The sequence below is a fragment of the Empidonax traillii genome, unplaced genomic scaffold (assembly GCF_003031625.1).
Source record: "Empidonax traillii isolate 1590-97213 ecotype Southwest subspecies unplaced genomic scaffold, ASM303162v1 scaffold680:size346369, whole genome shotgun sequence".
NCBI lineage: Eukaryota > Metazoa > Chordata > Aves > Passeriformes > Tyrannidae > Empidonax > Empidonax traillii.
Window position 1 is genome coordinate 258,894 of NW_020955873.1, and position 17,668 is coordinate 276,561.

Genomic DNA, 17,668 nt, shown 5'->3' on the forward strand with positions numbered 1-17,668 from the left:
GGAAATGGCCTCAGGGCACTGCAGGCAGCGGTACAGGAGCATCCTGGAGAGGCTCAGCCTGCATCTGCAACCACGCTGTGCTGCAAGGTCCTCTCATCCCTGTGTCTGCAGCACGGGAGGGAAGATTTGGGGGAAAACCAGCTCCCTGTGCCAGCTCTGGCCCTGCCCCACGGATGCTCATTGCAGAGCCTCGCTCAGCACTTTCCCTCTTCAGCAGGTCCTGGGGTGCCAACCTCACCCCATTCTTCCTTCCTCCAGCTCTTGCAGAGTCAGGGCTGCACATTTCCCAGCCACGACCAGGAAAGGGGGGATGTGGCTGACAACAGGACCAGCCCAGGAGGCAGTGGGGAACCCTGCCCCTGGCATTCACCAGGAAACTACAGCGGGGGGTGCGATGGAAGGAGATGAAATTTCCGCAGCTGAAGTGCAATCACCGGCCCGGCCTGGCACCGTGCCTGTCACCGCTGCTGGCACACGGCCCCTGCACCCACCGGTGGGGCTGCTGTGCCAGGTGACCCCCTTCCCCATACCTGGGCAGGGGCAGGGTGCTTCTGCGGGCGGCATCGTGTCCCCCCGCACCGCGGGCACCCGGCTGAGGTCTGGCGTGGCTGCGGGTGTGGGATGTGTCCCTGGCCCCGCTGCCACGGCAGGCGGGGACTGGAGGGCTCATGAGCAGTGACGTCTCCGTCTCGCCGCGAGGAAACAGCTGCTGGCCAAGGACGAGCGCTCGGCCACAAGAACACCCCGAGAGCGGCGGCTGCTCCTGCGAACAGCCCGGACAGGCCCCGTGCTGCCGGTCAGTGCCGGGGGTGCGGGGGGGAACGGGCGGGTCTGCAAACCCACCGCAGCAGAAGGTGCCAAAGCCACCCTCCTGCGAGCGGAGGAAAGCCCTGGAAAGCCCAGGCTGGGCGGTGAGCCGTGCGAGCAGAGGCTCCCTCCAAGGAGCGTCTGCAGGGGGATCCCTGTTTTTTTCTTTTTTATGAAAAATCTTCCCTTTTTAACAAGGCCCCAGGGGGGGCTGCGCTGCCGGCGAGTGTTTTTTGGGGTGTGCGCTGGCGTTGCTGCGGGGCCCATGGGTGTGTCCCGGCCAGGATGCGCTTTTGTCCACGCTTTGGTGCTGCCGGGGCTGCGGAAACACCCATCCCTCCAGCTGGGATCCAAGCTGAGGATCCCCCCTAGTTTGGTACCTGCCAGGTTTTGCACAGGTAAATGCACCCTCCGGCACCCCAGAGACCCGGAGCTCTAGAAGGGCAGGGGAGCATTTTAAGGGTGGGGTGAGGGGACTTCCCTTGCCCCATCAGGAGGACGGATGCGGGTTTTTTTTAACCTGGGGAAGCTCCCTTTGCTCCCCACAGGCAGGACGTGTGGTGGGGCACTGGGTGTTGTGGCCTCTGTGCGGGGGGACACCCACAAGGCAGTCGGGCTCCTGGGGTGCCACCCCTGAGCCCAAAGCCGTGGCAGGGACCTTGGAGAGGCCGTAGGGTTGCACTGCTGGGGGGACAGAGGCTTCTCCAAAGGCTGTAAACATAAGTTAGGATTTCTCACTTTTTGTCCAGGGAGGCCCATAACCCCAACCTCTCCACTGTTTGGGGGAGGAGGTGTACCTCCATGCCGGGGCACTGCAGCCCCTGGGTTTCACTGTAGGTTTCACTGCCCAGTGGATGCCATGTGTTTGTCCAGGAATCTTAGCAGGGCTGCTCCCCCAGCCTCTGCAGAGGTGTTGGCAGCAGTGGGGGACAGGGACAGGGCACTGCAAGGACAGGTCGGGACTGGGTGTGGTCGGCGATTCTCCTCCACTGCTGAGATGAGTTGGGTGGTCTCAGCCCAGCTGCCACATGAACCCGGAGCCAGGCAGGAGGGCTGTGCCACGGTGGGATTTCTCTGCTCCCAGGAGGGTACGCAGCTTCACCTACAGGCTCCAGAGTGGCACTAAAAGGCTGCGTGGGTGGGGGTGGGATCCCTTGGCACCCACCCAGCACCCGGCCGCAGTGCGGCCCCGCTGCGTGTGGGGCATGTGGGGGGCTCTCCCCCAGCCAGGAGCCATGTGAAGGGTCACCGAGGCTCCCCAGCTGAAAAGGGAAGGGGAGGTGAAGGCAGCTTTGGTTTCTTGCAAAACTTCCTTCACTCAGCAAGGATGCCCGTGGGTGCCACAAGCTTCCTGCACCCGAGTGGGGTGTCTCAGCCACGCCAGTGGCTGCGGGGTTGGGTCTCCCACTCCACAACTGCTCTCATAGGGATGCACAGCCATGCCTGGGAACTTCATGTGATTTCTCCTGCTCGCTCTGTGGCATGAAACCAAACTCGTCTGGGGTCAGAAATCCCCCCAGGGCGGCCCTGCTCTGCCTTGAGCTTTTCTGCAACGTGTCTCAGAGGGAGGGTGAGCGAGCAAGGAGGGGGCCGTGCCTCATAGCTGGCCTCAGCTGACGCTCAGCGGTTCATTCATGGCCGGGCTCCATTTTCCAGCTGTTTTTCTCCCTCTGCCAGCTTCCTCGGAGCAAATGGCGCTGTCTGGGGGCTTTCTCTGGGAGGGTGGGGAGAGCACACACCGCAGTGGGTTGCAACTATAAATGGTGCCAGTGTTAGAAAACAACCTGCGCGTTACCCTGGAAACCCAGTTGTGTTTCCTGGGCTCCAGGATGTGTGGGACTGATGGTGGCCTTGATGGCTGCACTGAAACTCAGATAAAAGCTGGTGGGAGCTCGTGGGGGCTGCCCAGCCCCAGCACCATGTGGCAGTGGGATGTCCCCAGCAGCTGGGATGGCCCCAGGGCTTAGGGGCTGCAGGGGAGCAGAAGGAGCATTGCGGGGTGCAGTGGGAAGGGCCAGCCCTGCAGAGGATGCTCAGCCCATTTCCACATATTCAGCACTTTTTTCCCCCCTCCGGTTTCTCTTGACACTGGCAGGAAGCTGCACAGGGCCCCTCTGCACTGCCCCTGGCCCTTGGGGTCCCCAACTCGGTGCCAGATACCAAAGGCTCTGGTGACCACAGGGTGGCCAGCGAAGCCCTTCTCCCTGACCCTCCCCACAGTACCTGGCATTGCCCTCCCGTGGGTACCACACCTGCACCCATGGCGGGAGCAACCCCCCCCTTAACTAACACAACCCACACAGAGGGGCTTTGGCTCACGCTGACCTTTCTGTTCCCTCCCACAGCTCCTCCTTGCCCTCGCTCCAGTGACTTTCAGCTCCAGAAGCCATGGCACCCAAAGGAAAGGTAAGGGTGACCCCCACATGGCAGGGCTGGGGACTGGAGTGCCACAGGGCAGACCCCAGAGCCGGGGCAGTATCTCCAACATGCAGCAAGGGTGGTGACGTGCAAGGACACGATGCTGCCCAGAGCCTGTTTACATTCCCGCCTCTGGATGTGATGCAGATGGGGGAAGTGCTGGGCTGGGGAGCAGGGACAGCGAGGAGCAAAAATCCTTTTGGGACCACAGTGGAATGGGGAGAAAAGATGTTGCACTGGGGATTTGGGCTTCCACTGGAGAGAAATCCTGCCTGATCCTGCAAAGCATACAGCCCCTCTTGGGCCTCTCCCCCCTCCCCAGCCTGGATTACTTCCCACTCCAAGCCAGGGCTGGTGCAGTGTGGCAGCTGGGTGAGCAGGTGCTCCCTTACAGCCAGGAAAACATCTCGGCGTGGGTGGAAAACCCTGCCTCGGTGGGCAGCTGTGGCTGGCGGGGTACAGCCTGGGCAGGGGAGGAGTCCCAGCCCAGAGCCTCCCTTCTCTGCTCTGCTTTCTATTCCCTGGAGAAATCAATTGTTTCCTCCAGCCCAATTACCTGAAGCTTCCTGCCCAGCCGAGCAGTGCTCTGGGTGGAGAAACTGAGGTGCAGATGAACATTCCCCTGCAGTGGTCCAGGACCCCAAGCAGCCAAATGGTGGGAGGGAGCGAAGCCATGCTGGGAATTTTGCTTCCACCCTCCTGGCTCCAGTGTGGCTTATTTTTAGCTGGGAGGTCCCGGCTGGGCCGGGATGACTCAGAGGCTGGAGGAGGGGAGGCAGGAGGCCCATGGGAGCTGAAACAGGGGATTGAAAGCAGGATGGGGGTATGAAGAGTATGCAGTGGGCAGGATGCTGTTTTCATCCCGAGTGATGTTTCTGCCCCTCCCTGGGGCTCATTCCCAGAGAATGCAGGGAGCATGGGGTGATGCACAGTGCTGAGCTCCTGCCTCAGTTTCCCTTGCCCTGGCCAGGGCAGCACTGAGGCAAGGCGGGCAGCTCATGCTTGGAGGGTGCAGGAAGCAGAAACACAGCCCTGCTCCCCCTTTCCATTTAACCATGGCCCAAAATCTTGGCTCACCAGCAGCACCTGTGCAACCCCAGCAGCCTCTGGCCACCCTTGTTCACTCCTGCTGCCTCCAGGCACCTCCTTTGCAATTCCTTTAGATCTCAGCAAGACACGTGTGTGGCAGCAGCTTGTGCCAAGCCAGGAAGGGTCTGGGAGCTGCCGGGAAGCGGGGCTAAATCCAGCTCTTCCGATGAATCACCTGCAATACGATCTGTTCCGTGCCCACCAGGCTCCCTCAAAGGGCAGCGCCTCCTCTTGGTCCCTTCCACATGGGACACCAGCGCCAGCAGCTCCTCCTCAGAGGGCCTGTGGGACGTGCCCAGTTTCCCTCTGGAGAAGTGGCTACAGAGGCTGGTTTGTTTCTGAAGGTGCTGGAGGTGATGTGCAGCAGAGCTGTTGTGCTGGGATGGGACCCAGGGAGCTGTGGGCATGGAGCTCTGCTTGTCCATCTGCTTGAATTCATTCCTGGAGACACTTGCTGGCTCAGGGGCTGTCCATCTTCTCTAAGGACATGTTGGCTTTAGATGCCCATGCTGGCAACAGGCCTGGGCCTTTGTACAGCTCCTGGGGATCTTGAAGAAGCCACGCAGCAGATCCTGAGTAGGTGATTCCAGGGAGATGCACATACCCAGCTGGCACATGGTACAAGCAGAGCCAAGGGAGGATGCTCAGTTTCCCAGTGCTGACACAGCTGACAGCCCCAGCTCAGCCTGGCTCCCAGCCCTTCTGACCCCCAGCGAGACCGCGAAGGAAATGCTGCTGCTCAGCTTCTTCCCACCCTGTGCCTCTGTAGGGGATACATCCCAGTTCCTTATGTGGGAGCAGGCTGGTTTCACATCTGCTTCCACCCAGGGTGGTGCTGATCTCATTCAGAGTCCAGTCCCAGGCTCCCCCAGGCTCCCCATGCAAAGCTTGGACATCCTCAGCACCCAGAGGGGTTCCCTGCTTGCAACAGGCAGTGGAAAAGTATTTCCTTTACAGTTCTGAATCCAGCCCTGATAACTCTCTTCAGCCTAGCTGCATTGCAGGGGGATCACCCTGGTCCTTGGGCGCCTTCCCCTGCATTCAGGGTGTCCAATCTTCCCTCAGGATCTCCCCTTTTCCTGCCACCCTCTGTTCAAGGTGGTGCAGGGAACTGAAAGAGCTGAAGGACCCTGTCAACAGACCCCCTGGCTCCTGCTGGTGTGGTGCAGGGGGCTGTATCTGGCTTAAACACGGGCACAAGCAGCAAACAGTGATATGAGAGTGAAGGCCATGGATGTATTCCCGTGACCTGGCACACAGTTTATACAGCCAGGAGAGCAAACAGGAAACAACTGCAGAGAAGAACAAGTATTTATGTTTGAGGCTGAGCTTGGCCTTGGGCAGCCTGAGCAGAAGCGGATCTCACCTCAGTCCTGCTCAGCTTCAACTTCTCCTTCCCCCATCCCGCTGGGGCTGCTCCTTCCCCTTGTACCTTCTTGCCTCCTTTCCCATAGGTCTACAGGGGCTCAGTGAAGGATTTCCAAGGCTTTGACGCCAACCAGGATGCAGAAGCCTTGTACAATGCCATGAAGGGATTTGGTATGGACACTCCTTCAGACTGTCACCCCGGGGCCACCCTTGGTGTCCTCTGTTCCTTCGGTTGACCCTTGCATGGCTGGGCGTCCTTCAGCACCCGCCCTCTCAGCTGTCTGCTTTAGCAGTGTGCTAAAGCTCTCCTGGTTCCCTTTCCTCCCTGGAGACAGCTTGGACCTGCTTTTCCTCCCAGCCCCGACTCCAAAGCAGCTTTGGGCATGGCAGGATGGCTGTGATGAGCCCAGCTGTGGTGGGCTATCCATGACTTCTGGCTCTCCCCGCAGGCAGTGACAAGGAGGCCATCCTTGACCTCATCACATCCAGAAGCAACAAGCAGCGAGTGGAGATCTGCCAAGCCTACAAGTCCCTCTATGGGAAGGTAATGGCAGGAACACTCCTGGTCTGTGCTCCCACTGCAGACACGGGTGGCCGTGGCTGCCACCAACCAGCCCACGCAGGGACCCACCGCTCCCTGGACCCACTCAGAGGTGCTGTGGAGCAAAGGGTCCCCCAGCCCCTTTCTCCCCCTGCACCAGGACCTCATTGCAGACCTCAAGTATGAGCTGACAGGGAAGTTTGAGCGGCTGATCGTGAGCCTGATGCGGCCCCCGGCTTACAGTGATGCCAAGGAGATCAAAGATGCCATCGCGGTAAGGCGTGGGCAACCCCCCCTCCCCCCGGGGACCCTCCAAGGACCCCCCAGCCAGCCCCACTGCTCATGGGGCTGTGTCTCTGCCCACAGGGCATCGGCACAGATGAGAAGTGCCTCATCGAGATCCTTGCCTCCCGCACCAACCAGGAGATCCACGACCTGGTGGCTGCCTACAAAGATGGTGAGGGCTGGGCAGGGGCAGGGGCTGCCCTGTGCCCCCTTGGCAAGGGCAGAGGGGAAGGGATCCAGCTTTCTAGGCCCTGACTTCTCCCTCTTCCACCAGCCTATGAGAGAGACCTGGAAGCTGACATTGTTGGAGACACATCAGGCCACTTCAAGAAGATGCTCGTTGTCCTGCTTCAGGTATGTCCGTCTGTCCAGTGTCTGTAGGTGGTGGGTGCCTGTGCCCTGCGGGGCTGAGCCCGTCCTTGTCCCACAGGGCGCCAGGGAGGAGGACGATGTGGTGAGCGAGGACCTGGTGGAGCAGGATGCCAAGGTGAGGCTTGGCAGGTTGCTGTGACAGGTGGCATCTGGGCAGGGACAGGGCTGGTGGTACTGGGATCATCTGGATTTGGGCCTGCGGAAGGCGGGTGGGTGCCAAGAGCACCCATGCATGGGCAGAGCCCCACATTAGCAACACCCTGACTGGGGCTGTGCCACCCTCCCCATCTCACAAGGACCTGCTGGAAGCTGGTGAGCTGAAATGGGGCACGGATGAGGCCCAGTTCATCTACATCCTCGGCCGGAGGAGCAAGCAGCATCTCCGCTTGGGTGAGCATCTCCTGCAAGCTCAGAGTGGGCTTGAAGGTATCTTGTCAGCTTCTCCAGGCATTGCCTTGCTCTCATCCCACAGTCTTTGACGAATATCTGAAGATTGCTGGGAAGCCAATTGAGAGGAGCATCCGGGGAGAGCTCTCTGGTGACTTTGAGAAGCTGATGCTGGCCGTGGGTAAGCCACTCCCTGAGTGGGGATGCTGCAAAAACATGTCAGTGGCCTTGCTGGAGTGGGAGGGCTCAGCAACAGGGCCAGCAAGGTCAGGGCTGTGGCTGTACCTGGTTTTAGGGAGCTCAGGGAGGCTCCTTCAGGGTGGATGGGCATGCTGAATGTGGTTCCCAAGGGTTGTGGGTGCTCAGAGGCTGAGGGCTCTGGGGGCACTGGTGAAGCTGGGTGCTGGCATCCCTCACCATGCCTCACTTTCCCCGCAGTGAAGTGCGTCAGAAGCACAGCAGAATATTTTGCTGAAAGGCTCTACAAGGCCATGAAGGTGAGTGAATCGCCCCTTCTCCACAGGGTGCTCCACAGCGTTGAGGGGAGTTGGCCAGAGGAGGGCCCCCCTACCATGGGGTGCTTCTGGAGAGCAGGGTCCATGAAGACAGGACCTATGTGACCTGGGGTCTCTGCTCTTCCCTCCGAAGGAGTTATTCCTTCAGATCCAGGGCTGGGTAGAAATTGAATAGAGGTGGGTTGAACAGGGTTGTTTGTAATGGGTTCCTCCATTGCAGGGGCTGGGCACAAGAGACAACACCCTGATCCGCATCATGGTGTCCCGCAGTGAGATCGACATGCTGGACATCCGGGAGGTGTTCAGGACCAAGTATGAGAAATCTCTCTACAACATGATAAAGGTAAGTGCTGGGGATCCCCAGTCACCCTCCAAGCAGCTGCTAGTGCTGCCTCCCTTGTGATGCCAGCACCCCTGGGGGGGCTGAGCCCCCTCCCCAGACACCCTGTGTCAGGTGTCCATCTCTGAGGACAAGGCTCAGGGAGAGCCCTCTCCATGAGCCCATCCCATTGGCCCTACCTGGATGGTTCTCCATCTCCATCCGCCTTTCCAGGAGGACACCTCCGGGGAGTACAAGAAGGCCCTGCTGAAGCTGTGCGGAGGGGACGACGAGTAAGACCACCTGTTACCCCCTGTTTGTCCCTCTTCATCCCCTTGGTGCTGGGTACCAACCTCTGGGTCAGAGCCTGGTGGAGCGCCTGGACCAGCAGCACCCGCAGGAACAGCAGCACAGGGGGCCCCGTGGCCCCTCAGCATGACCAGCCACGGTGCCATGGTCTGTTCTTGGCATGTGGGAGCTCCACAAGGCAGGGACAAAACCCTGGAGGGAGGATGCTCCGCTGTGGGATTCACCACCCATTTCCCCCCGTTCCCACCCACCCAGCCCCACAGCAAGCACCTGGCTCCTGCCCCATGCCCGGCACCCAGCGGATACAAAACGCCCCTTGTAGAGGGGCATAACAGAATGAGGTGGGGCTGCTGGTGGGTGTGGGGCCCCCATGGCTCACTGTCCCCTGTCCTTGCCCTCCCGTTGCAGTGCTGCAGGTGAGTTCTTCCCCGAGGCGGCGCAGGTGGCCTATCGGATGTGGGAGCTTAGTGCGGTGGCCAAAGTAGAGGTCAGAACCCTCAGCCCCCCTGTACTCTCTCTCTGCTGCCTGCCGGCTTGGGACCCCTGGCTGCTCCTCTCTGCCATGGGGCACGGCCAGCCCCTCAGCTCTGCTCTGACTCTCACTCCTCTCTCGATGCCGTTCTCTGGTTTTGGGGTATGAGGTTGGCAGGATGCAACCCTGGCAGGGCTGGCCGCCCCCCATGGGCTCCACTAACCCCTTCCTCTCTCTGAGGCCTTCCTCTATCGGGGCTGTGGGTCCTGCATGTCTGTGAAATGCATCACGTGCAGCCCTGGCTTCAGTGCCCACCAGAAACCTCCTGCTCCCTCGGGCAGCCCAGGGCTGGCCAGGGCACGGCCGTGCCATGAGGAGCCAGCACCCTGCATGCAGCTGGAGGCACCCACAAAAGGGTGCTTTGGGATGTGCAGAAAAGACACCCTGAGGCCTATGTGCAAGGAGAATGGAGACATGTTCAGAGCTGTAAGGACACAGGAGGGTAGAATCACAGAGCAGGAGAGGGCACCCCTTCAGCGACTCCTCTTCTGGCTCTCAGGGATGTGACCAGCCCAGGCTGAGGTGTCCCAGTGCTAGGGGAGGCAGGTGTGACACAGAGCAGGACACTGAGACTGCAGGGACTGTCTGTTGCTGTCTTCTTCCTGCTCTTTGCTGGCCTGGCTATGGTTTGCCCCTTAATGGAAGGGGTGACAGGGGTGGGGACATCCTCACTGAGCCCCAGGTGCTTGCACTAACACTTGACTTGCTTTGGCCTCAGCTTGCCGGGTGGCACCTTTCCTCCCTCTCTCCATCTCCTTCCCTCTCTCCTTCCCTCCCTCTCTCCCTCCCTCCCTCCCATCTCAGGGATGAATCTAAACCCCTCTGTGCATCCACAGCTGCGAGGAACCGTGCAGCCCGCAGGAGACTTCAATGACGATGGGGATGCCCAGGTGCTGAGGAAGGCGATGAAGGGCCTGGGTAAGTGGGGACCGTGAGTTCAGCCCCTTCCTGTTGCTCCTCAACAACTCCTAGGGCAGAAAATCCATGCTAGCCCAAGCAGGGCTGCATGGAAGCCTCAGGGAGACAAGAGAGATGGTTTTGGAGCTGTGGGAGCTCTCCCTTCCACACCTGCCCAGTTTGTGGGGATTGGCAATGAGCTCATGATTGGGGTGACACGGTGACACAGTGTGGCTCTGCAGGCCCCCTCAGCCCTCCCCAGTATCACTGCTGTCATTGCAGGCACAGATGAAGATGCCATCATCGAGGTGGTGACCAAGAGGAGCAACGCCCAGAGGCAGCAGATCCTAAAGGCTTACAAAGCTCACTACGGAAGGGTACTGCGGCCCCATCCCACCCTGCTCCCTCCTTCTGCCCATATCCTGCCTCCTCCCATGTGGAGATCAGCCCCTCACTGAAAGGATTCCTGCTCAGACAGCTGAGGCATCCCTGTGTGCCCTGGCATGACTCCCCCAAGGAAAGCAGAGTTGTCACACCAGCCTCCCACTCTGGGTGCCCCCCCAGCCCAAGGCAGGGTATCCCTTCCCCTTCTCTTGCCCCATCCTTGATCCTGTTTAGAGGATTCCAGAGCCAGGATCTCTCTGGAGCCACCCCCAAAATGTGACCTTAAACCACCCCAAGGGCCTTCCACCCCTACACTCTCCTCCCCTGTTTTCTCACCCGTGTTGCCTCAACCAATCCATCCCCGTGGAAGCAGCTGGGGACTGAACCCTCAAACGCTTTTGCAGGACCTGATGGCGGACCTGAAATCCGAGCTGTCAGGCAGCTTGGCCAAGCTGATCCTCGGGCTCATGATGACACCAGCGCAGTACGATGCCAAGCAGCTGAGGAAGGCTGTGGAGGTAATTGCCACACTGCTGGTGTCGGTGCCAGCACGGGAGGTCGAGGCGGTTTTCACTGTGGCTGCACCTGCAGGCTGTGGCCCAGGGCTGTGAGTGCCCCTCAGCTTCACACACTCCAGGCTCTCGTTTCCTGTACAGAAGGAAAGAGCAGAAAGCACCAGGACAAAGACCTGGTTTGCACTCAAGACCTGCTGGGAGCTCAGTTTGGCCTCTTTGCAGCCCAGCCTGCTCAGCCAGCTTGTAGCCACAGGAGAGCCAGGGTAGGGGCAAACCAATAGCTGGCACTACTACCCACCAGTCACACCAGTTGGAACCCCACTATCAGTGTACTTGGGCACTTTCATGTTGGTTCCTACCAGCCCTTGGGGACATTTGCTGGACATGAACTTCTGGCATGTGGTTGCCCTGGGGTTAGAGCAGCCCCTCCTTGCCTGGCACCACAGGGCAGTGCCTCCGTGTCCCCATCCAGTCCTGGTACCTGCAGCTATCTGCCATGCCACTGTCTTGCAGGGGGCCGGCACAGACGAGAGCGTCCTCATCGAAATCATGGCCACGCGGAACAACCAGGAGATCAGGGCTATCAACGAGGCATATCAGGAAGGTACGGCACGGGAGGGATGTGGGGAGCACCCAGGCCCTGGGCACAAACCATGTATAATGCTGTGCAAGGCCCCTCCTTGGCAGCAGTTTTGTGTTTGGACTGGTTCCGTGGGTCGGTGCTGTGAAGGTCTAAGAGTCCCTCCAGCAGAGCGCTGGTCCTGGCCTCTCTCAGTCTCACAGTGACATACCCCAGCTCTGCCATCAATGTCTCCTGTTCTGAGAGCTCTTTTGCAATGATCCCATTTCCTCCAGAGCACCTGGAGCAAGAGACTCTGCTCATGCTCAGGGCATTAGAACTGATCCCTCCTCCCTGGGCCTGAAAGCAGCAGATGGGGTAATCTGCCTCAGCCACGCAAGGGCTGGAGGATGCCACTGCCGTCCCACGGGCCCAAAAGGCACGGCTGGGTGGGAAGCTGAGCTGCAGGCAGGATGCAGGGCTCAGCCATCCCTTCTCCACAGCCTACCACAAGAGCCTGGAAGATGACCTGAGCTCCGACACATCGGGGCATTTCAAGAGGATTCTTGTCTCACTGGCTCTGGTAAGGGTGGCTCTCCCTGGCAATTGTCCCCTCCCTGCCCGCAGGCAGTGCTGGGGCTCTGCAAGGACGGTGGCTATGGAGAAGGCAGAGCATCCCTGCCTGGTTGGGCAGTGCTGCTGGACCCTGTCTGCCACCCCCTCACTTGGGGCTCTCCCAGGAGATGTCCTCTCCCCAGCTCCATGATTTTTGTATCCAACCACGTTTGTATCCAACCACAGGGCAACCGCGATGAAGCACCAGAGAACCTCACACAGGCCCACGAAGATGCCAAGGTAAGACCTGTATTGGCAGCGCTCTGATGGGCTCTGCATTAACAAAAAAAGAGGATGTTGCATCCCCTGGTCTGGAAACGGCATCCTCAGGGAAGCAAATGCTGCTGGGGCAGGGTCTCTGTAAACTGCAGTGGGAGATGCCAGGTGAAGTGATACTTTTGGAGGTACAGCTTCCAGGCCTGATTCCTGATGCCCTGGACTCTGCTGCTCCATTCACAGGGAATCTGTAAACAAGGAGAGCAGCCCCAGGGAGCTCCCAACCTGGGGACTGCACGCTTTCTTATTCATAGCTGCCACTTTGAGGTTCAGTAACACATACTGATACTAAAATCTGGTATTTGAGCTTCAAATGCAGCTTTGGGCTGGTCTGCAGGAGCCACCTGCCTCTGTGTGTTGTGCATGGGGCACCCCTGAAGCCTTAGACACACCAGAATCCCAGCCTCAGCCCCCAGACTGTTCCCTTATCTCTACTGGGCTGTGGCAAAACAGGACTAGAGGGGGAAGGCTGAGCAGGGGGGATGTTGGGGACCCATTTCCTGGCTCAAATCCTGATCCCAGAAGACTTGTGACTCACGGGCTGTGTGCTCTGACCTCCTGCTCCTCTGGGCCAAGTCTTTTCTGAAAGTGGCTGGGAAGCTCTGAGCAGGGTCAAACCTGAGCTCTCGCTTGTCTGTCCTGTGCCTGTGCTGTCCTGAATGTTCCAAAGCATGGGAGAGAGCCACAGCATTCCCAGCAGGGCTGCTGCCAGCAGAGGGAGTGGATGCTGCACTGCCTGCATCTCGGCCACACGTGCTGCCTGTACCCCTGCCCATGCACTGCCTGCACCCCTGCCCATGCCCTGCCTGAGCCCCTGCTGCATGTGCTGCTGCTAACCTCGCCCTGCTGCACAGAAAGAGAGAGCCAGGGATGACAAGCACAGGGACAAGCCAGCCAGGTGGCACCTGACCTGGCACCAACGCTGCCTTTTGTCGGCAAAGCTGCCCTTCCCCTTATCCCTCTCCCTGCGCCTGGCAGAGCTGGGCAGGCTGATGGGAGCCAGCCTGGGGCTAGGCAAGGATGCTCCCTGAGGAGCAACAGGCACCCGAGCCCCAGGGGTGGGGGGCTCACTTTGTTTGGCCAAAGACCACTCTCCCATGGTACTGGTGTAGAGGCCAAACTGGAGGAGGACACAGGTCCTGCTCATGGGGAAGCAGGGGAGGTGGGGACAGGTAATTTTAAGGGATTTTGCTAGACTTCCCTTGCTTTGCTAGGGAAGGATAAAGGCTGAGCAGCACCTTTTGACCCTGTTGTCTTCCTGTCTCTCTCTCTCCACCAGGTTGTTGCTGAGACCCTGGTGAGTGCCCTGCCCTTTCGCTCCTCACCCTTCTGCATGTTTGAGGGAATGCTGTGGTCCTGGGGTGCAGGGCTGGGGCTGGGAATTGTAGCCCCACAAACTGGGCTCTTCTGACCACATGGCCTGTGCTCACTTGCTTGGGACTCTGATGTCCTTGCGTCAGGGTGGGAGACAAGGGGACAGATGGGACCTGCAGGAGGGCACCTTCCTGCCCTTGGGGACTGATCCTGCCCGTTGCCTGCACGCAGGACCTGTGTTCCTGGCAGCGTGGGACTCGGGGCTTGCCTCCCTGGCTCACCAAAAGTGGGAAATGGGGAAGGGGTGACTTTCTCCTGCAACAGCCTAATAAGTGCAATGAGTACATGCCCCCGCTGAGCCCCACAGCAGGGTGGCAGCTGTTTCATCCATGGGCAGCACTGCTGTGGCCAAGGGTGAAGGGATGGCTCCCGTGTTTGGCAGCTCTGAATTGCCTCTCCAGTATTGGTCACCCCCAAAACACCCACCTCGAAGGACAAAAAAAGTCTTAAATCATGAGCATTGCAAAGCTTTTTACATAAAAACTGGAAAACGTTTTTCTTAGAGGTAACGTGTGAATGTGCAGCTTCACATCCATGCAGAGAAAATGCCTTTTTTGGGGAAAAATAAAAAACTCATTTTCCTGCTCCTAAGAGCCCACCCTCTTTGCAAGAGGGTGTTCAGTCAGGACTGGCTGTCCCAGGAAGAGCTGTTTGACATCTGTGTCCCTGTCTGCCATACCCATCCCCTTGCCTCCCTCTTCACTCTTGGTTGCTCTTCCAGAAACTTGCTGATGTCTCCAGCAACGATTCCAGTGACTCCCTGGAGACCCGCTTCCTCAGCATCCTCTGCACCCGCAGCTACCCCCACCTCCGCAGAGGTAGGACTGCCTTTCTCCACTGCAGCTGGACCCTCAGCTTGAATTTGGGCTGGATGGGATGGGGGTCTCCCCGGGGCTGAGGTTGACCCCTGTTTCCCCAGCAGTGGTGGGGATAAGACATTGGGAAGAGATGGTTTGGCATTTGAGGTGGCTTATTAAAGTCACCCAAGCCTGCTCTGGTCCCACCTGGTCCATGGCTAAGGCCTGACTCTCCTGGGTGCCCGGGGCTGGAATGGAGTGGCTTGGCAGTGACCCTTTCCTCTCCCCCTTCCCCAGTGTTCCAGGAGTTCATCAAAATGACCAACCACGACGTGGAGCACGCCATCAAGAAGCGGATGTCGGGAGATGTGAGGGACGCCTTCGTGGCCATTGGTCAGTGCCCGGCGGGTGTTCCCTCAGGGCAGGGCTCCCTGCAGGGCAGGCAGCCCCTTTGCCTGCCTCTGCCCAGGCAACGTGGTGGCGGATCCCTGCTGCCTTTGGGCCATGGAGACTCCCAGTGTGGTGTGGGGTTGAGGCATTTATAGGGCATCCTACTATGGGGCCAAGCCTGCACCATTGTACCAAGGAGGGCTCGTAGCTGACCCAGTGGGTGGCACAGCTGCTTGCTGTGACATGTCCCCTGGGTGCCACGAGCCCACTTTCCCTGCCCTCTGTGTGTTGCAGTCCGGAGCGTGAAGAACAAGCCGGCCTTCTTCGCTGACAAGCTCTACAAGTCCATGAAGGTGCGGACAGGCTCTCCTGGGGCTGGGCTGAGGAGAGGGCTGTGCTGGGCAGACATCCTTTGGGACTCAGTGATCCCATGGCAGGGGTGGGGTTTGTCCCCTGGCTGTCCCTGAGGGGAGTAGGGCAGGGCTGAGTTCAAACCAATACCTGGGGACAGCAGGAGATGTGTCAGGCTGGTGCCGTGCCAGAAGCAAGTCCAGCGTATGTCCAAGGAGACATCACAGAACAGTTTGGGTAGGGAGGGACCTTTAAAGGCCATCTAGTCCAAACCCCTGAAATAAGTAGGGACATCTTCAAGTAGGCCAGACTGCTCAGGGCTCCATCCAGCCTGGCTTGGAATGTTTCCAGGGATAGGCCTTTCTGGGCAACTTGTGCCAGTTTCACCACCTTCATTGCAAAAAATTTCTTCATTATATCTAGTCTGAAATCTTCCCTCTTTTACTTTAAAACCATCATGCCTTGTTCTGTCACTGCAGACCCTGATAAAAAGTCTGTCCCTATCTTTTTTAAGCCCCCTTGATAAGTACTGAAAGAGTGCAATAAGGTCTCCCCAAAGCCTTCTCTTATTTAGGCTGAACAACCCCAACTGCCTCAGCCTTTCCTTGTAGGAGTGGTGTTCCAGCCCTTTGATCATTTTTGTCGCCCTCCTGTGGACCTGATCCACAGTTTGGACTGTGCTAGAGATGCCAGGTGGATCTGTGAGCCCCAGTCCCTGCAGGGTTATTTATTCAAGCTCCTCCTTGCAGGGTGCCGGCACAGATGAGAGGACCCTGACCCGGATTATGATTTCCCGGAGCGAGATTGACCTGCTCAACATCCGGGGCGAGTTCATAGACCTGTTCGACAGATCGCTGCACCACATGATTGAGGTGAGGGGAGAGGGACATCCCTCCCCAGCTCATCACTGGGGGGCTGAGCCCCGGCCCCAAGCCCTGAAGGGACCCACGCTGTGAGTGCTGCCCTGAGTGGCACAAGGGCTGAGCATCACCTGGGGAGGGGGAACCTCCCCCCACCAGGCTCGGTGGTGGCCGGTCTGGCTGTAGAGGGGATGTGCTGACATCTTCCAGTGCTGCACAGATAACCTGCAGGGTGGCCTACACATGGAGCTGTGCCTTCCCTGTGCCCAGCACCTCGAACTGGGCTTCCCCAGGGCCATTTCCCTGACACGGGGTCTCCCTCTTGCAGAAGGACACGTCTGGCGACTACCGCAAGGCTCTGCTGGCCCTGTGTGGGGGGGAGGACTAGGCGGCAGCGGGGGTCCCTTCTTCGTTGTCTGAGCCAGCACCCACCCACCGCCTTGATGTCACCGCAGCTTCGGGGGACGCTCAGTTCCCTGCACAGGACGACTCACTTTGCGCTGGACAGCGGCACCACATTGCAAGCAGGGGAGTCTCGGGGAGGGGAGCAGAGGGGTCTGGTTAGGGGGATTGTCTTGAAGCGAAACAATTCGTACCCAAACCTGCCACTAACCTAGGAATATACCCAGATTGAAAAGACAATTTCAAAATCTGATTAATAAAACCTTATTGTTGCTGACCCTGGGGCGAGAGCAGTCGATTTATTGGGGCAGGTTTGGGTGGGACTGAGGAGCCTTAGTGTTTCCTTGCTCCCCTAGGCAAACTCGGGCAAGAGCCCTGCCCCAGCTCCAGGGAGGGCTCTGATGAGACCCAAAGCCCCTCTGAGCAACACTGCTGCTGAGAAAGGGGCTGAAAATGCACACGGGGCTGGCAGCAGCACAGGGATTTCACCAAGAGCTTCATTTCATGCCTCTGAAAATCCCCGGCAGCGTTCGTGCCGCTGTGTGGATGATGCTTTCATAAACCAGAGATACAAATCAGACTTGATGGCATCCATCCGTCCTCGCACGCGGTTTCCTGTGCTTTCAAGCTGCTGAAGAAGCAGTCGAAAGGCACATGCCATAAAGGCTACACCCCCAAACAGTTTGTTTTGCACTTCCCCCAGCAGACGGGAGAAAAGAACTGGAATTTCCAAAAGCGGGAAATTCCAGCACTTTCAATTGTTTCCAAGCCAGAACAAAAAGTCGTGAATACCCAAGTTCTCCTCAGAACAGCTGGGTGAGGAAAGCTTCACCTTCAAAATATCAAAGCAGTGTTCGGAATAATAACACAATATTATTACAACACTTCAAAACCAGCCAAGGTTGAGAAGCAACAACATGTAGAAACAAACCAGGGAAGCTGAAACAACTCAGCTGGGTGTTATCCCACTGAAAATTCCCTTGATGTCTTCCTGTAAAATGTCCCCTTGTTTTCCGCCCCCCCCCCCGCCATTCTTGAGGGAAAACAGCCTGGCTGAAGCTTTTTCACCTTCCCCAAAGGGATCTGGGCTCCTCTGTCTTGCCCCTGTGTGTAAGTAGGAATGGGCAGCCCTGTCCAGGCAGCATCTGGGGGGCTGAACACACCCCATGCCTGCAGCAGCCTACAGGTCACCTGCTTGGCCAGAAAACCTGCTGCAAAGACTCCAAGCAGCTGCAGAAGATGTTCTGAAGGGAGGATGTAACCCCGATGTTCATCTGCCCGTCTCTTCCTGCAGCTCTGCACTGCA

At 58.6% G+C, this 17,668-nt stretch overlaps 1 protein-coding gene across 2 annotated transcripts; it reads left to right on the plus strand.

Annotated features, from left to right (window-relative positions):
• Window positions 1–676: 676 nt before the first annotated feature.
• On the plus strand, window positions 677–16,644 carry ANXA6 (annexin A6). 2 transcript variants are annotated; one of them, XM_027899625.1, is made up of 26 exons: window positions 677–796; window positions 3,153–3,213; window positions 5,769–5,853; window positions 6,132–6,226; window positions 6,384–6,497; window positions 6,590–6,680; window positions 6,783–6,862; window positions 6,939–6,995; window positions 7,177–7,270; window positions 7,353–7,448; window positions 7,706–7,764; window positions 8,003–8,125; window positions 8,336–8,394; window positions 8,819–8,897; window positions 9,779–9,860; window positions 10,122–10,216; window positions 10,628–10,741; window positions 11,252–11,342; window positions 11,801–11,880; window positions 12,099–12,152; window positions 13,468–13,485; window positions 14,284–14,380; window positions 14,657–14,752; window positions 15,044–15,102; window positions 15,850–15,972; window positions 16,289–16,644. In XM_027899625.1, the coding sequence occupies exons 2-26, from the start codon at window positions 3,196–3,198 to the stop codon at window positions 16,346–16,348; spliced, it is 2,019 nt and encodes a 672-aa protein (XP_027755426.1). In that variant the 5' UTR covers window positions 677–796; window positions 3,153–3,195; the 3' UTR covers window positions 16,349–16,644. The 2 variants fall into 2 exon arrangements, with proteins under 2 accessions (XP_027755426.1, XP_027755427.1); XM_027899626.1 differs by lacking the exon at window positions 13,468–13,485.
• The last annotated feature ends 1,024 nt before the right edge of the window (window positions 16,645–17,668 follow it).